Source organism: Emys orbicularis, chromosome 7 (assembly GCF_028017835.1).
Source record: "Emys orbicularis isolate rEmyOrb1 chromosome 7, rEmyOrb1.hap1, whole genome shotgun sequence".
In the NCBI taxonomy this organism is placed as follows: Eukaryota; Metazoa; Chordata; order Testudines; family Emydidae; genus Emys; species Emys orbicularis.
In genome coordinates this window covers 41,609,091-41,631,789 of record NC_088689.1, presented here as the reverse complement: position 1 = coordinate 41,631,789, position 22,699 = coordinate 41,609,091, and the positions used below count along the sequence as shown (strand labels likewise).

The window sequence follows — 22,699 nt, the reverse complement described above, 5'->3', positions numbered from 1 at the left end:
AACTACTTCTGTTACAAATATTTCATTAAAAGAGGACATTGGCATACTAGGACATTTACACGATTTGATGTGGTAGAGTATATTGGAATTTGAAGGATGTATTTTTTTAAATATCTGCAGGTTTTTCATACTGTTCGCCCTTCACAACATAAGTAATGCCTCACCACACTACAGGCAGTGAGCATTCAATACAACCCAAAGTTCCTATCCATTAAAACAGGGGTAGGCAACCTATGGCACGCGTGCCAAAGGCAGCACGCGAGCTGATTTTCAGTGGCACTCACACTACCCGGGTCCTGGCCACCAGTCCAGGGGGCTCTGCATTTTAATTTAATTTTAAATGAAGCTTCTTAAACATTTTAAAAACCTTATTTACTTTACATACAACAATAGTTTAGTTATATATTATAGACTTATAGAAAGAGACCTTCTAAAAACGTTAAAATGTATTACTGGCACACGAAACTTTAAATCAGAATGAATAAATGAAGACTTGGCACACCACTTCTGAAAGGTTGCCGACCCCTGCATTAAAACAAGATATAAGCATACTAAATGGTTACCATCCATGTCCATGAATACAATTCACTCGATAGTTCCCCATTTCACCACTAGATGCCACAACCTGGGTCTCTCAATTCCAATCAGGAAGACAGACATAGAGCAGTATTAGAACCAACTCCAAATATCACTTGTTGAGCCCTCAGAATTTAACTATACAGCCTACTTACTGGCTTTGTGCTGCCTCTTATACGCTTCCACTGGTCATATGATAATTTCAACACACTCAAACTGATTGTCATGGTTTTTAGTCACTTACCTTCTGGCTTTACATCAGCGATTTTTACAATTAGCAATGACAAAGATTAAATGAATATCATTACAGACAATACTAAAACAAATTAACAGGGAACAGCTCAAGTAAAACTGGTGCTTTATTATGTTATAAAGTTAATCAAGGAAATATAACAAATTAAAATGAATTATAATGGGAGTATTTACCATGTGGGAAGCATCAGAGCATGATCTCTCTTAGGCTGAGCCAGTATATATGCAGAAGGGCTCTCGTATCTAATACCACCTATGGTTATGCAAGCTAAGATAGGGAAATCAAATCTGCTTTATAGCATAAGCTGATCAAGAACATGCGAAGATCAGGCAGGAACTCCACCCTTTACATCGCCACGTACAGCATAGTACAGTTAGTTAGGTGCCTTATGTGGAATGGGAGGAAATAGGAAGGTAAACTTTCCTCTGTGCTTCACTTACTGGCTATTGCGAGAAGCAAGATACCAAACTTGGACCAAGGGTCTGATTTGGCATAGCAAACCATGTGGATACCCTTATCCTCATTAAATCCCTCTTCCAGCACTAGCCTTGCAGCTGAGAAGCAATACTCTGTACTGCCACATATTTCTCAGGGCAGAAAGTACCACCACTTGAATCAGCATCGTCAGCTCTTAGTGGAGAAGAGGCGCTTGGCATTATTCAACAGCAGTCTCTCTAATCAGAGCAAAATTGAGGGATTTGGATAGTTCCATTTACTACTACTTAGAGGTCACCAACTGGCCAAAAAAGCATCCTTTGAAGTTTCAGGATGAAAAAGGAAGTGTGGGCAATTTTTAGGGATCTTCCAAGAAAATAAATGTCTTCCCTTCCTTTTCTATCTGCAGAACAGACTTCAAATCTGAAGGGGGAGGGTTGTGTGTGAAAGCCGAGTGCCACTGTAACAGGCCAGCTCGTTCCCTTCCCTCAGGGCTAGCTGCCTGGCTTCCTCCATAACAGCTCATTTGTGCGGATAAGTCAGGCTTCCTATGTCCTCTCCTCCCAGTGCTGTACTGCACATCGTGGCAGACGTAAGAGGTGCTGCCATGACTGCAACATCCACTTTCACTGCAGCCTTAGTGTCTGTCCCCTTCTCCCGAAAACTAATACAACCCTGCCATTCTCTGGGCTTCCCCACATTTTGGTCACATTTCCCAGCAACCAACTGTGGCTTTATTTCCTCCCTCTGCTCAATCACATTAGGGGTTCCTGTGATCATCACAGCCCCACTTCATTCCCTCACCTCAAGCACCCAGGCTGACACACTTCTGTGAACATACAGACTGTTCCCACCCACCCACCCTTTGACTCCTGCTCTTTGACTCTCCCCCAGGTGTGGTTCCTACAACCCCTAAAGGGTGAGCCACCCTGTAACTCTCAATTTCCCAGCTCTGAGCTTTACTCTCACCCTATACTCAGGGCCAGATAACCTTTTGTGGGCCTGTCGCCAAACATATTTGTGGGCCCCCATTGAGGCAATGGAGAATAGCGCAGGGAGGTCAGTCCCCAGACCGAGGGGCCAGCCAGGGGCATGGCATGACAGGTGTGGCCCCGCTCCGCCCAGCCCAGTGTGAGGGCACTATTTACAAACCGACAGTTGCCAGACGTACAGTGGCCCTGTGATGCCAGCATGCCCCTTCCCCTCGGGGGGGCGGGCCCATGCCACAGAGCCCCCTGCCCAACACCCCCCCAACTCCCTATGACCAGAGCCCCCCCAGACCCACTATGCCCAGCGCACCTCCAGAAATGCACAGCACCCTGCATAACACCACCCCTGCCCAGCACTCCCTTGCCCACATTCCCACAACTGCCCAGCACCCCTCACAGAACCCCCACTCCCTATTGCCCCAACACACACATCTTCCCTGCCCCCTCACAGCCCAGCACCCCCCCCCCCCCCAGACTCCCCAGAGACGCACTCCCCCACTCCCTGCCTCCCAGCTGCACTCACCGGCCCTGCTGGGAGGTGACTGTGTCTGCTGGGCTGAGCCGGTAGTGCAGCCAGGGCTGGTCCCGGGGCCAGGAATTGCTCTGTCCCTTCAGGAGTGGTGCGATCAGCCAGGCTAAGGCCTGCCCCAGCTGGGCTCTCTCAAGATGCACTTGCCTGGAGGGGCCCAGCCAAGCCCCCCACACTGAGACTGGCCAGGCTTCTGCACCAGTCCCAGGTGGCTCAGCTCTGGGGAGACAGGCAGGGCCCCACAGGCCTGAAGCCAGAAGTGCACTGGGGTCCTGCCAGGGGGCAGAGAGGAGCAGGGGTGTGGGGCCAGGGGGTGTAGAGGAGCCCTCGGCCAGCCGGCAGGCAGGCCGAGAGGAACAAGTGGTGGGCGGGGGGAGGAGCGGGGTCTCGGGGCGCAGTGCGAGTGGAGTAGGCTGTGGCCCCCACTGAGCATAGGCCTGGCTCCACGGAGCCACTGGCACCATTGTAAACCTGGCACTGCCTATACTCCATCCCAGCTCCTACCTCAATCCAGCTTCCTTAAAAATTTTAACAGGCCCTCTTTATCTCCTTGGGGAAGGGAGTTTACAAGAATAGATCCCCTTCTCTGGCCCAAGATCCTTCTCAGCACCAACTTCCTTCCTCCTCTCCCTAACTGCGCTTCCTTCCCAGCTCCCCTCTTTGGCTCTCCATTGTACTGCAGCGAGGAGGAAAGCCACTTACAGAAGGAATGATGACAAAAGGTGACGCCTCAAGGAAATGGAAAGCTAAAGCAACTTGTCTCCCTACCCCTCTCACGAGCACGGAAAGCACAGGAACTCATGCGTCTCCTACCCCCTTTCAACAGGGCTCTAAGGAAAAGGATGGTGCAACAATACACTTTTCAAAAATAAGGGGAAAGGCTGTCCCCAACATTACCTTACTTGCCATTACATCAGGTATTTTCTATAATGTGATCAGCAAATGATGGTTAAAAATACTAAAATTCAAACTGACATTGTTAGGATTCAGCATTTAACACTTATAAGTATAAGGACAGTTCATACTCCGCTAAGAGGTAAAGTTTCAGGTTGCCTACAGACACAGAAAAACAACCAATCTGGTTCAACGTCACACTTGTCATGTTTTTTTCACAACCATAAGAACTGAAAACATACTAGTGTTTTAGGAATATTTTAATTTTGCAGAGTCTGTCAGTGTGATCAGATCAATACACTTCGTTGGGACTTGCCTGCAGGCAGAGAGCTGGGTATTTGGGAACAAGTCATCTTGCGCACTGTACCATCCCATGAGCATCATCTCTGCCCTGCTTATCATAGTTTCCCTTACCCAGCACAGGGGAGCATGAGCTCAGCCTTGCTTGACTCCATTATTCAACTATTAAGACTGCTAAAAACAAATGACATCTGTCTGCAACACTACCAACAATCAATCTAAAGACCAAACACATCACAGCTTTAACGCCACTGGGCTAGAAAGCAGTACCACCTCATCTTCTGGATTGTTAGTGTGATGCTCTCCAGCACTGCCCATCAGCTCAGAGAACAATAAGTTTGCTTTCATTACATTATTTCTGCCTCCTCAGGTACTGTCTGCATACCCCTGTGGAATGAAAGAGGGAAAGCACAGGGAACTCACTTGTCTGATCCATCCTTCATGTGAACTTTTGCATAAAGAACATCGATCATGGCAGGGTCATCATTCATGTATTCTATCCCTGCCACCTCCACGGTCAGGGATTTGCCTCCAACAGTTTTGCTAAAACACAAAAAGTTCCAAGATATTAAAAAAAAAAACCTTATCAATTTTGAATACAAAAGTAGGTGAATGCATGTTTTACTGTTTAAGCTACATTTACCCTCATTCAAGTTTACTAGCAGCTCCCACAACTACTACAAAAGTCAAGCAGCAATGCTTGTAAAAATGCTAGCCAGAGTCAAATCACTAATACCATTACAGGCCAAATCACTAATACAGTTTCCCTCTTTGTCATGCTGAGAGGAACGCAGCAGTTCCAAGAACATAACATCCAACTTCCATTCCAGAACCTAGCCAGTGCTGGAAAGCAGCCAGTTCCTTTCACAGCTGTGCCTGCTGTATCCAGAATGAAAGCCTTGCCCTCTGACTCTGCAGGCCCCATGCATGGACTTCCTCTCTCATGACGACAATTCAGCAAGGCTCAGTTGCTAAGCGCTCATTTCTGGGACAGAAAGTAATGGACTAAAGCATCAATAGGTCTTTGATTTATATCCCATTATATTCGGTCCAGTAATAAAATGGTAGGTCCTTCGTTACTAAGCCTGCTGTCATTTCAAGGATGCCTTGAACTGTGGTCTCTTCCGTATTTATCTTGAAGTATTTTGGAGAGAGTAGCTGCTAACAGGGCCCTGACCAACATTCTCTCTTCTAACAAGCCAGGTTCTAGAGTGTCCCTGGCTATGTGTAGATTATTGCTGAGTGCAGAATGGTGGCTCCATTTGCTTGCATGCTAACAGACATACTCAGAGGAAAAGTTTACAAAGCATTGAGAACCCTCAGAGCACATGAAAATGCCATTGGAGAGCTGAAATGGAGACCTATATTGTACACTGGATATCTGATGTTATAATTGAAAAGAGATCAACAAACAGACTAACCCATACTCTATCATCAACGTACAAACAGAACTCTAAGTTGGGGAAGTTTTGCATATGGACTGATGCCATTATATAATCCCCATAAGATTCATAAAAATGCCTGTTTAAGAATAATCATCATCAATTCCCTCAAAATATTAAGGCCCCACTTTGAAATTGTGTGTCAGAAACAGCTATAAATATTTTCTGAATAAAAAAAAAAAAAAGGACCTTGCTTGCAATAAACCTATAAAATTCTTCCCTTCAGTGACTGAATTTGGGACTTTTGGGGGATTGAAAGTGTATTAGATATTTAAACAAAAATGGTATCCTTTTATTTATTCTGCCCATGTGTTGAGAGTTCATATAGTGGAGACAACCTAAAATAGAGAAAATATATAAAGGGAGTGATCCTCTTCACTATTATATAAGGATTAATATATATTCAAGTCTACTAAAAAATTCTTTTATCCAAATAGGGAAATTCCCCTTCAGAGAACATTATGTTTTTAGCCACTTCAAACCATCTGGCTTTACATTTTACCCCAAAATAGCTATTCATCCATATTCTAATTATTTGAGTTTTCTTAAAGGGTTCCATATAAAGGACTAACCTTTCAGATCTTTTCATATAAGCCCTTGCTATAGTTAAAAAACCCTGAACCCTAAAGGGAACTTAAGCCATGTGTAGACCTTGTGGCTGGTCCTCTCTACAGGGTGACCGTCACACAGAACTGTAAGAAACAATTTTGCACATCTTTAAAGGTATGTTTACAGGGAGAGTTTTTTGTATTTTAAAACAATATTTACTGTGTGAAAAGCAGCAACTGATATCTTACCATGTCAAGAACTACTACAACAGTGGTCTCCAACCTTTTAATGCCCAAGATCACTTTTTGAATTTAAGGGCAACCCAGGATCTATCTTGCCTCTTCCCCGAGACCCTGCCCCTTCCCCAAAGCCCAGCCCATTCCATCCCCCCCCACATCGCTTGTTCTCCCCCACCCTCACTTACTTTCACCGGGCTGGGGTTTGGGAGTGGTTGCGAGCTCCGGGCTGGGGCCAAGGGATTCGCTGTGTGGGAGGAGGCTCTGGGCTGAGCCTGGGGCAGGGGTGCAAGCTCTGGGAGGGTGTTTGGGTGCAGGAGGGGGCTTGGGGTGCTGGCTTAGAGAGTGGTCAGGGCTGGGGCAGGGGGTTGGGGTGCAGGAGGGGGCTTGGGGTGCTGGCTCTGGGAGGGGGCTCAGAGCTGGGGCCTGGGGTGTGGCCTCCCGAGAGCGGCACTTACAGCGTGCAGTTCCCGGTCGGCGGTGCAGCAAGGCTAAGGCAGGCTCCCTGCCTGCCACGCCTCACGCTGTTCCTGGAAGGGGCCAACGCGCCTCTGAGGCCCCTGGGAAGGAGGGCTGGGGGCATGTGGCTCTGTTCACTGCCCCTCTCTGCAGGCACTTCCCCCAAAGCTCCCATTGGCCACAGTTCCCCGTTCCCAACCAATGGGAGCTGTGGCGGTGGTGCTTGCAGGCAGGAGCAGCGCATGGAGAACCCTACCCCCTCCGTCCCGGGGTCATGGGGCCGCGGCAGGCAGGGAGCCTGCCTTAGCGGCAGTCCTGCTACACCAGCAGAGATTGCAATCGACTGGAAGATTCCCCAGGATCGACCAGTCAACCACTGTATACAAAAACATTTCAATCTGCACTTTACTTATTCATCACATGCTCTAAACCATACACTAAGTAATTTTTCAACATTTATGACCTATATAAATAAAAAACAAAACACAGAGGAACTGGCTTTTTACAAATTTTACAATAAAAATAATTAAACTTACTTGTTTCACAGAGGCTGTTCTTTTCCCTGTGAAGAGCATAACTGTGAAGGATTTTCATTGGGAAAAGCACTTGACATTGAGTGTAGTACTTTCAACATGCATTTAAAAATATTGAAAGTAAATATAATTTTGTTTGAAACAGTCTTTAGTTACTTCACAGGCAGACAATCTATAATTTGTACTCCCCAAGCACTTAGGTTCCTATGAAGTGTATCCCCTTTCCTTATGGGTACATATGTACATGCCCCCACTTCCCTTCACAAACCAGAGAAGTGGTGGGAGAGGCGGAGTATGATTTCTCTGTTGGTAAGCTCCATTCTCTCCATTGGAAAGTCTTCTAGAAAATAAAGGGAGTGTCTCAAGCAGGGAGAAGTAATATAAAGAAGTTAACAAGATGCATGTATGACTTTGTACTAATCTTGTTAGCTTATCTTCAGTGCACCTGCTAGCGAAACCTCCTTTGTGAGCTTCAGCAAAACTTCCAAATTAGAATAAAGAGAGTGAAACATTCTGGTAAGTAAGCCTCTCTCTTCCAGTACACCACACCCCCTTCCAAAAGTTAGGGAAGGAGGAGCAGGAGTGTATGCACATACAGGTAAGGGGAAAACACTTCTTAGGAGTACTCATTCTAAAAAGATATGCGAGAGTGTTGTTTATTTTCATGTAGTGTACAAATCCATCATCTGCATATAAATGTAAATAAATAGAAGTAAAATCAAAACTATCGACATATATTTAATTTTGGGGGTATGGGAAGTAACTTAAGGAATTAAAATGCTCAAATGACAGTGTTTTTTCCCAGGACAATCTATGAGAAAGATTCTATCAGTTTATTTGTTTACAAGGAAGATGGCAGCCTTCATAATATAAAGGCAGATCCCTCCACTGATAAGACGAATGCTGAAACTTTCATGGGTGTTTAATCATATTTAACTTTTATTCTGTATAATGATGTAAAAGTCTGGAGTCTTCATTTTAAAGCAGTAATGAGAATTTTAGCCATGTGTGATTCCCATGGATGGTTCATGGCAGCTGCATGTATAATTCCTCGTGCACAGCTGTCAGAAATCAAGGAATAGTTTTATATAGTAAAAAGTTTTTGCAAAATTTTGGCAGAAAGAAAAAACAACTTGTTTTAAGAAAATAAAATATCTCAGGCGGTCTAATATTTCTGGGTGTAGTCAGATTATCTCAGTACAACACCCATTAGACCAAGCTTTCAGCTAGTTCTAAACCTCAAATATTATGGTTTTAACATGGAAATTATGACAATCTTAGTGCCATAGCAGCATTGAGCTAATATTTTAGACTGATTACTTATACAGTTCATCCTGTCTTTAAGGTTTTCTGCACAGGGCTACTTGCCTCAGGAAATGCATTTCAGGGGTATATTTGCATCTGTTCTTAGGCAGAAGGGAGGCAACTTGCCTGAAACTGTTGCAGACAAAAAGCGTTAAGACATTGAATTCCTCCTGCTCTTGTGGCCGGCAGAGGAAAAAATAACCTGCGTTCATAGTAAAATAATGGGGACTGCTGGGATGTAAAGAAATAACCACTGAAGGTTTCTGGCACACAGAGAAAGTCCTCAGTTATTGAGGCAAAATACAACTATGTCCTTGTCTTTCTTCTGGGTGGTTTTGTTTGAAATGTTTCCATATTTACACATTTTCAAACAATGATGCAAAACTGCTGAATTACAACAAACAGATGAACCACTCTCTCCTGCATTAGTTACCCATGTTCTAAAACTAGTTTGGTTCTTCAAAAATCTGCACTCAGTGACCATGCCCCTCCCATGCCTTTATTTCACTTACTCAATAAAGTCCTCTTTACTTCTCTGCAGGAGTTCACATGCCTTCTGGATCTCCTGCTCATTCAGGAGCACTAGCGTCCCAATAGTAAGATGGAGCTTTGCTGGGTTCTGGAACAGACTGCTATTGACTCCATGATCCTATTGAAAAGGTAACAAAAAAAGATTTAGTGGGCAGCTATATGACTCAGATTATTTTAAAATTATTTCTACTTAGGTCACAATTTCTAGCACCAAAAGTTAAAAAACCCATCCTATTAGCCCCAAGAGTACACGAAATAATACTTACCACACCGCTGAAAAGGCACATGTATTTCCCTGGCTCAAAATAAAGTTCATTATCTGAGATGAAGCCTTTAAAGTTGCTACACAAGATTCAGAGCTACATTTCAAAACTCCTCTTTAACATGTTTAAATGGTATCCTGTCTCACCTTGTCAGGGTGTTACGGACTCGGATGTGCACAGCTGTGCCTAGTGGTCAGAGCAGGAGTCAGGAACCAGGAGCTGGAGCCCAGGGTCAAAGGCTAGCCGTCAGAGCCAGAGCCCAGGGTCTGAATCAGGTTACCTGGAGTGAGGCGAGGCAAGGCAGGAGCAGGGCTGTGTCCAAGGTAGGAGTAGGACTGGAACAGGATGGGAGCAAGGCTGGGAATAAGCAAGCACAGGAGCTATCGCAGCCATGGGCGAACGCTTTGAGAAGCCCATACCCTACTGCTGTTGGTGATCTTAAGAGTAGATCTGCAAATCCCTCAGCCAATCAGGTGGCTCAAATTGGGCCCAGCTTTGCTGATTAGGCTGCCTGGGGTTAAATCAGTAGGTAAGCAGGCTAGTAGCAGGTCCTTACTCCTGACACAGGATTAAAGCCTCATTTTTCACCCAGCACTTTTCATACTTAACTGCAATATCCACACCGTTTTTTTATATTTGTACTTATAGGCCAGTCCAGTGACCTGTGAGACCACATGATCCCATGCAGGAGCTTGCTCTCAGTCACAAGTTGGCAAAGCCTGGTAGCACTCTGGAGGTAGCACTCTCAGGTCCCGGGGGGGGGGGGGGAAGAAGGGAGAAGAGCACTTTGTGTGCTGTTAATTAATTCACTGCTGAATTAATGCCAAAATCCTGACACAGTGGTGTCAAAACCATCTGCATATTTCAACCCTATGCAGTAGCTTTTCAACAAAAGGAAATTACCTTGAGAAGCAATCTTAAAAGCACAAGTACGGATGGATTTCCTGTTTGAGAGTACACTTGGTTTCAATTCTCTAGCTTTTCTATATTCTGCCTGGCACCAGAATGAAACTGAAAAAGGCTCTATGCTCCCTCTGCTTTAAGACATATTTAGGATGCAGTGCAAGAGATTTGTTTCTTTGGTTTTTAACTCGGGTCTGTACCCAGAGGATATTTAGCCCATCAGTTGATGGAGTGGGAGATAGAATCTGGATGTAGGCTGGATTGATTCCAGTTGTTGGCAACAATTCATCGTCATCTGTATGCATTACAGAAATTAAAATGAACAGAATACAAATTAACCCAATAAATAAGTAGCTTGCAAGAGAGAAGAACTACCCTAATCTCATGAAGCAGATGGTGAAGGGTGAAAAGATAATGCAAATTGTGCTGTCTAACCTACTATTGGCCTGAGGAGCTGTCCCTTCTGCAGCTTTCAAACACCAGTTGAAGGTATCTGAATACGGATTGGTGAGTGCAGAGCCAGTGGTTGCACATCACCTGGGTATGCCATGTCTTCTGTACTGGGAAGAAGGAGGACCCCAATGAACAGCCCGAGATCCACAGTATCTTCCCTGTGTAGTCCCAAGGATCTCAGGCCTACCCCAGAAATCCTTGTCACACCCTTCCTGTGTTGCAGAACCACAGATCCTAAATCTTCCATGAAAAGATGCTGTATCTGAGCTGAGTCTTCTCGAAAAACAAAAGTTTCAAAATCTGCCTCCAAATGTCATAGGACTGAGTAGCCGGAAGCTGTATACTTAGATGCAGATAGATTTTAACCCTCTTGTTCAAATCCCCAGCTTATGATTTATCATTAGCAACCACTACCATACCACTGTACTTCATTGATTTTTCTTTTAAAACTGCACTTAGTAATGACATCAATCATATCTCAGTACCGGTCTGCCAGCAGAGACAATTAACAGGAAACCGAAGCCAAGCACACATTCAGTACAAGGGTTAAGGAAAGTCAAATGGACACCAAGGGAGAAAGAGCCCACAAGATATGGGCCAAATCAATATTCACCACTATGGTGCCCTATGGACATCATCCAAATATCCAAGAAAACTTCATAGCTCAAGTGCCCACTATGTATATATAGAAGGGAGTGTGGTGTAGTGTTCAGAGCAAGGGATAGGGATCCAGGAGCCCTGAGTTCTATTTCCAACACTCACGATTAATCAAACTGGACAACTCATTTAATTTGAGTGCCTGTTTCTCCACCTGCAAAATGAATATAGCAGCTCCCTACGTCACAGGCATGGGCTAAAGAGAGAGGCAAGCAGAAGGAAGTGCAGCTCCCTCTCTTCCTCTTAGCCTGGTTTTGGGTAAATTCAGTACAACCGAACTTTCCTCCTCTTGCCCAGTTTAAGTCTGTTTCATAAAGTGTAGACTCACTAGGCATGGGAATCTGAAATCAGAAGAGCTAGTGCCCAGCTGAGGTTCCTGAGCAGCAGGTGGAGCTACATCAGCATCTGATAATGCAAGAAAAGGTGTCCTAGCTAAGAATGAATCTCCTATTTGCCTTCTCTCCTCTAAAGGAGTATCTGTCCCAAGCTTCCCATATCCCACTGGGAAGAGAGAATAGGGGACACCTCTTCTTTGCCTTCTCTGCCCTACAGAGGGAGCAGGAAAAGGGAGAAAACCACCACTGCTGCTTCTCCTACCTAAAAGAGGAAGAAGGGAAGGAAGAAATACCAGTTTCCTGCCAGCTACCTCTCCCTTCCAGGCATAAAATCTATTTTGCAAGGGTTATCTTTCTAAACACAGGAATTTTCCTAGGGCAGGCCTGCACAACATCCGGCCCGCGTGGGCTCACTGTGCGGCCCGCGGGCAAGCGGCGGGGTGGGGCTGTCAGGTTCGCCCAGGGCCGGTGCAACCGCTAGGGCCGGCAAACTAGGCAGTCACCTAGGGCGCCAAGTGGTTGGGGGCGTCCGGGATTTTTCCTCCCTCCCCTCTCTTCCCCTCATGCAGAGTGTGGCAAGGCTGATTGGGCGCCTGGGCCTGATTTAGCTGCTCCCATTGGCCTCCAGGAGGCAGAGTCCCTCCCCCGCTCCCCTTGCCTCAGCTTCGCATCGCAGCACTCTGCGAGGGAGGGGCTGTGTGCTCCGCAGCTTGTTTGGTTTAGCTCCACATGGAGCGGCATGGTGTTAAGGGGAGTCCCGGGGGGCAGTCAGGGAGCAGGAGGAGGGTTATATGGGTCGGGAGTTCTGGGGGGGGCTGTCAGGGGACGGGGAGTGGTTGGATGGGGCGTGGGAGTCCCGGGGGTCTGCTTGGGGGCGGGGGTGTGGAAAAGGGTTGGGGCAGCCAGGGGACAGGTAGGCAGCCTGCTCCTCCTGTCCAGGCTGAGGCCTGGCGCAGCCCCCCCCCCCCCCCCGGGGGCTCCTGCAGGCTGCAGCAGATGCCTGCGGTCGGCAGCCCCCGTGCGCCCCCCGGCTCCTCCCTTGGGCTTTGCGGCTCCTGGGCATGTGAGCCGCCGGGGTGCGGGGCCCTGAGCCTGCTCCGGGAGAGGCAGCGGTGGTGGTGGCTCACACTCCTGGGAGCCACAGAGCACGAGCGCAGCGAGGGGGCAGCCAGGGGGCGCATGGGGGGCCGGCACCCGCATGCATCCGCTGCAGCTTGCAGGAGCCCCCAGGGGGACGGCGGGGGGGGCGCTGGGCCGCAGCCTGGGCAGGAGGGCGAGGGGCGTGGCTGCTCCCCGCTAGTGGTGCCACTGCCTTTGCAGGGCTGCTGCCCCCCTGCGCCACGCTAGCTCCTCCATGGCTGGGGCTCGCCGCCGATGCAAGCGGGACACTCTGGTTCTCCGGTGCCTCCGGAAGGCGGCTCCTCCCTGCCAAGCTGCTGCAGCGGCCCAAGCCCGGCAAAGCCAATGAGTGGACTCGGGGCGGGGACCACCGGGGTGGGGAGGGCTTGTGGGGGGGCTGTGCACCCTCCAGGGGAGTTCAGGGGGCAGGGGAGGAACCTGGTCGGCTGGCCCCTGGGGTCTATAAAGGCTCGTTGGGATTTGCCCCTCAATGAACCAATGTGCGCGGGGGCGGGAGGGGTGTTGTGTTTCGGGGGGGGATGGGGGGTGTTTCGGCGACGCTGGGGGGGGGGGGGTGTTCAGCCCTCAGCTGTTTTCTTTGGAGTAATATGGCCCTCGCCGCTTTACGAGTTGTGCAGGCTTGTCCTAGGATGTCACATTTTGTTTGTTTTTTACATCAATACGGAGACTTCATCCTGGTAGAAACTGAAGTGAAGAGCATTAGGGATACGCCCGCTATGCAGCTCCACATACTGCAGACACAAGAGCATTATTTTGTTTAGATGACTATGGTACTGCCTGGGAATATGAACCTCTTTTAGATACATTTCTTCTTATCCTATCTCTTCCCTTTGCTGCATCCATCGCCACAAGGTGTTATAAAACCACTTCACTCAACATAAATACCTCTGATGACAAGGGAAAAAAATAGGTGAATAGCCCCTCCTATTGTGATCTACTTTGACCATTGCTCACATGGATGCCATGAGGCATCATAAAATTTGTGAAATGATTCAAGATCTTTGCACATAAGGTGCTAAGTAAGTGCAAAGTGGTAGCTGTTAACCAATTAAAAAAAAACTTTCCATCTATGCCTACTGTTCCTTAAAATGCACTGGCAGACAAACAAAAATAAAGGAAATCACTGCCTCTCTAAAAAATCCACAGCTCACGAACTTGGACTCCTGAAAGACATACTGAAGTTTCTATTTAAAATATTCCCTTTAAGTAACACTACATAACATCACTAAGATTTTGGCATATTCCTGACTTCCAAACACTGCCCTCTACTGGACTTAAAGTCATTGTCAGACATGCCAAAGAGTGTTCTATCTCTTGTTAGCAGCTCCAGTGTACAGGGAACATCGTAAGCCCTAAGGAAGGGAAGGGGAACAGATTACAGGATTGTGATTTTCCCCAACCTGTGGAGGAAAGAAACACTTTTTCTGAAAAAAGTAGTAAGCCAATATATGAAGGTTTTATGAAATGAAACAAAACACATTGAATGCTAACTAACTTTTTACACATATTTATTCCCCAAAGAGTCACATATGTTGTCCATACTGAAAAGCTATTGCAATTCTATACATGGAACAAAATAATTGTGTTCCCAATCTAGGCCTACCACTTTTTTGCATCTATATTTAAACACACACACACCTCAATTGATGCAGAGCTGGCCTAAAAGGAAAGCAGGTCTTTCATAAAAATTGATAAAATTCTGAATTCAATTGTCCTACCTTCCATGATTGTCATATTTTTGTTGTATCATAATCTCATTCACAAATATATATTTAGGGTAGAAGGGAAATGACTAACCATTTCTACTTCCAGAGAGTGAGGGGGACAATTACCCACCCCATGGTAACTTTTAGGATCCAACTTCTTCCCCATTAAATATTTGACTCCTTCCCCACTGCTGAGGCCTTCTGTCCTTGATATCACAATTTTGATAGAATGCCAGAAAAAATTTTATTTGAAGCACTCGCTTTCTCTTCCCAGAGCCCAAGCACTGTGTGTCTGCAGTACTCCCAACCCATTAGATCAGGGATTGAGAGACCAAGTTCCAGAACAAAATCCTTTTTGGCAAGGTGCATGAATAAACTATTCAATACTGAGCTTCCTCCTTCCCAGTTTTATATCTTTTCTGCTACCCAACGATCTAATATTTACATGAGAGTTTATGAGCATTTTTATTTCTTACCACCAATTATATGCCTTTCCAATCCTGATGTATGCACCTACAAGGAATGAGCAGGGTAATTCACAATTCCTCAGAACAACCTAAGGAATCAAAGATACACTAGAAACTGGAGTGGAGGTTGGAAAGCTTCTCTCTCTCTCTCTCTCTCACACACACACACTCACTCTCTCTCTCTCTAGGATACCTTCCTTTCATTCCATGTAATTATCTACATTCGATATTTATAGACTGCCAAACACCATAGTAATTGTATTTTCCCTCCCACATTACAGCTGCAGCCTGCTATACATAAAGGCAGCACTTGCAGAGATTGAAAGAACCATACAAGATTTTTCTTGGCAATGTTGCTCCATAACCAGCCACTGAAGGATGGTGGAGACTGCAATGCATACTTCCTCTTCCACCCCCAGGATCAGTTATAAACATTTCAGTCCTCCCCCTCCCCTTGATGGTCCATGATGCAAGCCTCTCAAGATCACCCAGAAACCTGTCTCCCATACCTCAACAGTACCATCCCCCTAGTCAGAGACAGATGGCATTCATTTAAATATTGGCCCTAGCATTCTATTTTGCCACTTCATTGTCTGGCTGCCTAACCAACATAAGTGGCTCTGATAGATAATGCTTAAGATTTTTGACATTTTAATGCAACTGTGAACTTACAAAACCTTGTGAAGCCAAAAGAGTAATACAAAGTATATACTGACATGCAAGACTACAACATTACAAAATATGGATGAATGGTTGTCATGGTAACAGTTTTAGAGAGGAAAGAATCCTGCACAAATGCTCAACAACCAGAAGAAATGCTAATTTACACACCTGGACTTTTCCTTATTTACTATCATTAGTAAGCTTCTTTTGAGTACTGGAGTCATTAACTGACTCTGCACTGTTTTGAATCTGCAGCAGGAACAAAGATACACAGTTTCTATACCTGAAATCTATTCAAGTTCCTCTAAACATCCTGAGAAATCCCCTATTACTGTATTTGGACAGCTCTATAAACTCTTATGGCACTATGCAGCACAGTTTTGAATTACTGGTTTTCATTACTGATGTGCTTTCTAGCAGACCCTGCTGTGCGATACAGTGGCATTACTGGCTGTGGAATGATTGAAAGACATATGGAGTTGCAATAAACTCTGTGTATCTATGAACACTCATGATAACGCTCAAAGGAAGAAGGCTGAAAAGTTAAAGCACCACAATCCCCAAATCTCACATACATAAAACATAAATCTTTGCCAGTGACTAAATTCAATATAGAAAAGTTAAAAATAATAAAAATTGAGGATCTGAATCCTGATAAAGGGAGTGGCAAAAAAATATTTCTAGACCTGAGGCCAAAATGTCAAGTAAGCTATTTACAAGAGTCTGAAGGGGCAATGCTGAGAGAAAAATCTGTATTTCTATTCACTGATGGAACAGGAGCAACATTAGCAGAGAAAGAAATGGTGAAAAAGAGGAGGAGGAAAGAGAGAGAACTTATTTAAAGGATTTTATAATCTATAACAAAACATACAGAGGTATTGAAAGTGATACTGCAAAACAATTTTCTAGTTTAAAGAGTATAAAGTAGTTTATCATCAAATTTTTGGCATACTTAAAATTATCAAGAAAGACATGTCCTAAGAATTGTACAATATACATTAAATTAATCCAACTACATTCACTAAGGAAGTAAAGTAAAACACCAATCCCCACCATTTTAGGAAGGCCCTAAAAATGCGTAATTTCTACCTGTTGATTATGCAGTTAATGAACATATCTCACTGATAAGTTTTATACATCCTCAGGAACATCATCCATACTACTGATGAGGGCTTTTATTTCTGGGTGCCTGGTCTGAATGCAACCTGAGTCTGTAGTGACCAAAAGCCATAACTAATTGACAGACGATGAAATAAGTTGTGTATTTGTATTACCATGGTGTTTAAGAGCGCCAATCCTGGACCAGGACTGCCATTGTGCTAGGTACCATGCAAACAGAACAAAAAGATGGTGCCTGCTCCAAAGGGCATACAATCTTAGCACAGGACAAGAGACAACAGATGGGGGAGTATAAGCAAACAACGAGAAGATATTGGTCAGCATGATAGGCAGTGGAATCAGCACACCAGCAATCTAACTGTTGTGAAGTTTTTTGTAGGCAGCACAGCAAAGGAGAGTTTTAAGGAGGGATTTGAATGAGGAATGCCTCTCAAGCATATGAGGCAACATGAGAGAAAGCACAAAGATGCTTGTTTGAAAATTTAACTAGTGGGCAATGAAAGCTGGTGTCATGGGCCACTCAAGAGGTGCGAACTAAAATTTCATTAGCAAATGAGCAATGATAGGTAGGGTTGGGGTAGGCTGTGAAGGGCCTTGAAAGCAAAGACAAGTGGCTTATGTGTTTGATGTAATAGAGAACAGGGCTAAGAAAATGATCTTTGCAGCAGCATTCTGAATGGATACAAGAGGGGCAAAATTGCATTTGTCAAGGACAGAGAAAAGGACGTTGCAGTAACTGAGACGCGAGATGATGTGTAGATGAAAAGTAGGCATTTTAGAGATGTTACAAAGAAAGAAATGGCAAGATTCAGACATATCCTGGATGTGAGGACAGAGGTCTGAGTTGAAAATGATATCCAGGTCACACAGGCCCGAGTGACAGGAAGGAAGGTGGTCTTGTCAACTGTGATCAATAAAGGAAGGGGTGGGGGGAGATTAAGAGCTCTGTTTTAGCTATATTAAACTTGAGCTAATGGCTAAACATCCACGAAAAGATGTCAGAAAGACAAGCAGAGATTTTAGATTGGACAGAAAGAGACAAGTCTGGAGAAGACAGATAGATATGTGAGCCATCAGGATAGACACAGTAGCTGAACTTTTGTTTGTGGATGAGATAACCCAGAGATAAGGTGTAAAGGAAAAAGAAACAATCCACCAAAGGACATACTGAAGGAGCAAACAGCAATGAAGAAGGAGAACCAGGCGAGGACAGAGTCACAGAAGCCAAGGAGGATGAGATTTCAAGAAGAAGATGGTTGACTTTGTAAAAGGTGGCTGACAGGTCAAGGAGGAGGAGAATGGAGTACTGCTTCTGAGCTTTGGCTATGAAGAGGTCAAGACTTTGATGAAAACAGTTCTAATGATATGCAAGAGGTGGAAGGCAGCCTGGAGAGGATTCTGAAGGAACTGGAGAAGAGGAACTCCAGACGGCGAACAGTGATCTTGGTATATATGGTGCTTATTGCACAAAACTGGCATGAAGAGCTCTGCTTAGAATGTGCCCATGACATGAAGGACCATCTCTTTCCAGAACAGCTTTGTTCCACTGGAAAAACAGAACTGTAAACCAACAGAGGAAGCCAGGCCAAGATCATGGTACTCACTGCTAGATAAAATGAGCGCTAATCTTGCTGCACTGAGATGAATGCAAAACCTACCCCTCTGTCTAGGCTTCCTTCAATGACACTCTTACACCAACACTCCTGATCTTCTATATTCGGTTTTAAAAAACTAAGCCTGCCTCTTGCTCACTGCAAAAGAGTTATCGTTCTTATTCTTCGGAAGTGCTTGGGTACTATGATGAGCACCAGTATCAGACCCTAGATAAATTAAATGACTGTCACATGCACACAATCTAGCACTCTCATTGTCAGCCTCAGCAAAGAAGCCAATGAATGAATGGGCATGAAAACCAAATTAGCCCTTCCTTCCTAAAAGGTAAACCTCCCAGCTTAGTGTTGAAATACATCAGCAGATGGCAGTGTAACACTGCTCTCTCTTCTGAACCTGTTCTGAGAAGACTCCATGGCTATCAAGTTGCAATGGAATTTAGTGCTGGTGAAAGCTAACAAATTAATCATTCTTTAAAAAAAAAAAAATATTTTTATGTGTGTGTATATATATATATATATATATATATATACACACACATACACATACACACACACACATATACATACAGCATTCACTGTATTCTGTTCTCAATTCTGTGCCTAATTATTTCCTGCTATCAGTTTAAGATTTGAAAACAAGCAAGAGGTAATATCAGCACAGCCTTGGTGGACGAAAGAAAATGTTGCTAAGTGATAACGTTTGCATTGTGTCAAATGCTACCGAGTCATTTCTGGCTAAGTTAAGGTAATGATTCCCATATTTGTTCAATGTCAGGGGCCAAAGGGACAGTGAAAAAGCAGCAGCAAACTTGTTAAAACCCCTTGTCACATGCTGGATATTTATAGTAGAAACGACGTAAAATGCAGCCAAAGGTTACGTACATTAATTAATGGTTTTCAAATTTTAAAAACCAAAACTTTTGAATCGCAGTTTCCTCCACATCTGTGGAAAATATTTTACTGTCAATTTATTACAAAAATAATTCCATGTTCAAAAAACCTCCATTAGAGTGCTCTCAACATCTTCAGTATAACTAGTTTTCAATGTCTACTTTTAAGGCCTCATAATTTATTAGTGTACTTATGCATTCCACAAACACAAGTGACATTTTCTCCCCAGCAGCATATATTTTAATTTGCCTTTAACGTCAATAAAATAAAGCAGCATCTTTTTTTACGTCAGTTACTTCCAAGTATCATGGTTCCCTACCTTGGAGCATTTCTCCAATACTTCCTCCTTGAACTGTAGAAATTTTTCCTGAATCGCAGGCTGGTTGAGAGCAAAGGACAGGAAGTGTGTGAATGGCTGCTTCTTGCGGAAACTCTCAGCAAGAACATCAATCCGTGTTCGGGCTGAAATGACACCACTACGCTGCTGTCCAGTAATCACTAAAAGCAAACAAAGTAACACTAATTGTAGCTATATGAAATCCACACAAGATTGGTGACATTTTGCTATGATGTCCACTAGCGCTAAGACCTAATTAAAAAGATACTGATTTTCCACTGTACTTATAATGCATTTAACAATCCATATTCTAGGATATTGACAAGTTAAGTATGAATATAAATTAAATTCTAGAAGACTCAGGACAGAAGACAATCAAACAGAACTCCAATACTAATTTAATTCACTATAGCCAATATTATTATTAAGCATTTATATTGCAGTAGTACCTAGAGGCCTCAAGTAGTTTGGGGCGCACTGTGCCAGACACTAAAAAAAACAGTCATTACCCCAAATTGCGTACAAGCTAAAAAATAAACTTAGATCCTATTGGATAGTTATTTATCTACAGTACTATTAGCCTTGTTTATCTGCATCACGATTTCCCTTTAATTTCTTATTTGATATATAGCAGTATTAATGACTGAGAAATGTATGGGGCTGCAATATTCTTTTTTAATTACCTGTTAGCACTGTAGCTTCATATCCTCATTCCAGGTCTTAAAGGAGGAAAGGTAGAAAAATAAGATATTCTAAACCCCTTAAACATAGCCAGAGAAGTCTTGCTAGACTATTAATTTTACTTCAATGCCTTACATTTTTGCTTCTCTATAAAGTTAGGATGTCGTCATTCAAAAGGTTGCTTCTCCTTCTCCTCAGCAGCCTAAAGAAAGGTAGTCCCTAAAGTGTTTATAGGGCTGTGATGCCAAACAAAGTGATAAGATTCTCTCAGTTCAGTTGCTCTTGAACTGTCTACATAACGGTCTCAACTTTTCAGGTAGGCAACCCCTTATTTGAAGTCAAACATTTGCATGACCCCCTTACATTTACTACAAAAGAAAGAGTAAAAGATGTATCCATAACAACAATAGTAATCATATACCATTTGTGTGTGCTTTGAGAGGCTGACAGAGAATATGTGACCTTGAAAGAAAAGAGTTTGTGGAGACTGGGGATTGCTTTAAATTAATTTTTCAAGGCCTCACAATCCTCCTAATTGCCTTTCATGACCCCCCCAGAAGGTCACAATCCACTGATTCTGAACGGTATTGACAGGCAGGAAATTTTAAATACTACGGGTAGTGATCAATGGCTCCATGTCTAGTTGGCAGCCGGTATCAAGCGGAGTGCCCCAAGGGTCGGTCCTGAGGCCGGTTTTGTTCAATATCTTCATTAATGATCTAGAGGATGGTGTAGACTGCACCCTCAGCAAGTTTGCAGATGAAACTAAACTGGAAGGAGTGGTAGATACGCTGGAGGGTAGGGATAGGATACAGAGGGACCTAGACAAATTAAGAGGATTGGGTCAAAAGAAATCTGATGAGGTTCAACAAGGACAAGTGCAGAGTCCTGCACTTAGGATGGAAGAATCCCATGCACTGCTACAGACTAGGACACGGGTAGCAACCTATGGCACACATGCCAAAGGCGGCACGCGAGCTGATTTTCAGTGGCACTCACACTGCCCAGTTCCTGGGGGCTTTGCATTTTAATTTAATTTTAAATGAAGCTTCTTAAACATTTTAAAAACCTTATTTACTTTACATACAACAATAGTTTAGTTATATATTACAGACTTATAGAAAGAGACCTTCTAAAAACATTAAAATGGATTACTGGCACGCGAAACCTTAAATTAGAGCAGTGGTTCCCAAACTGGGGTTTGCGAACCCCTGGGGGTTCGCAGAATGTTACAGGGGGTTCGCCAGAAAAATTTCACTAATGGCGGCCAGAGGACCCCGGAATTGGAGGCAGCAGGTGGGACTTGGTTGCAGGGCAGACAACCAGAGCCCCAGGGAGAGCGGGGCAGGGCAGTTGGGGGCTGGCAGCCCAAGCCCTGCCCCCGTCAGCGGGGGAGCCGGCAGCCACGAGCCCCAGCGCTCCGGCAGGGCTGGCAGCCCCGAGCCCCAGGGAGAGCGGGGCCGGCCAGTTGGGGCCAGCAGCCCGAGCCCTGCCCCCGTCAGCGGGGGAGCCGGCAGCCCGAGCCCCAGCGCTCCGGCAGGGCTGGCAACCCCGAGCCCAAGGGAGAGCGGGGCCGGGCACTTGGGGCCGGCAGCCCGAGCCCTGCCCCTCTCAGCGGGGGAGCCGGCAGCCCGAGCCCCAGCGCTCCGGCGGGGCTGGCAGCCCTGAGCCCCAGGGAGAGCGGGGCCAGGCAGTTGGGGCCAGCAGCCCGAGCCCTGCCCCCGTCAGCGGGGAAGCCGGCAGCCCTAAGCCCCAGCGCTCCGGCGGGGCTGGCAACCCCATGCCCCAGGGAGAGCGGGGCCGGGCAGTTGGGGCCAGCAGCCCGAGCCCTGCCCCTCTCAGCGGGGGAGCCGGCAGCCCGAGCCCCAGCGCTCCGGCAGGGCTGGCAGCCCCGAGCCCAAGGGAGAGCGGGGCCAGGCAGTTGGGGCCAGCAGCCCGAGCACTGCCCCTGTCAGCGGGGAAGCCGGCAGCCCTAAGCCCCAGCGCTCCGGCGGGGCTGGCAACCCCAAGCCCCAGGGAGAGTGGGGCCGGGCAGTTGGGGTCAGCAGCCCGAGCCCTGCCCCTCTCAGCGGGGGAGCCGGCAGCCCGAGCCCCAGTGCTCCGGCAGGGCTGGCAGCCCCGAGCCCCTTGAGAGCAGGGCCGGGCACTTGGGGCCAGCAGCCCAAGCCCTGCCCCCGTCAGCGGGGGAGCCAGCAGCCCAAACCCCAGCGCTCCCATGCAGGGCTGGCAGCCCAAGCCCCAGGGAGAGTGGGGCCGGGCAGTTGGGGCTGGCAGCCTGAGCCCTGCCCACGTCAGCGGGGGAGCCGGCAGCCCGAACCCCAGCGCTCCACGTGTGGCTGGCAGCCCGAGCCCCATGGAGAGCGGTGCCGGACAGTTTGGGCCGGCAGCCTGAGCCCTGCCCCCGTCAGCGGGGGAGCCAGCAGCCCAAACCCCAGCGCTC

The 22,699-nt window shown here is 45.9% G+C and overlaps 1 protein-coding gene across 3 annotated transcripts in view; it reads right to left on the bottom strand.

Moving 5' to 3' along the window:
• The window catches only part of ASCC1 (activating signal cointegrator 1 complex subunit 1), a 61,428-nt gene that overhangs the window by 30,413 nt on the left and 8,316 nt on the right, over nucleotides 1-22,699 (bottom strand). For all 3 annotated transcript variants that reach the window (XM_065407441.1, XM_065407440.1, XM_065407442.1), the window contains 3 exons: nucleotides 19,561-19,739; nucleotides 9,013-9,149; nucleotides 4,400-4,519 (listed from right to left, as the gene is read on the bottom strand). In XM_065407441.1, coding sequence (XP_065263513.1) covers nucleotides 4,400-4,519; nucleotides 9,013-9,149; nucleotides 19,561-19,739 — 436 coding nt within the window. The remainder of the gene's footprint in view (nucleotides 1-4,399; nucleotides 4,520-9,012; nucleotides 9,150-19,560; nucleotides 19,740-22,699) is intronic.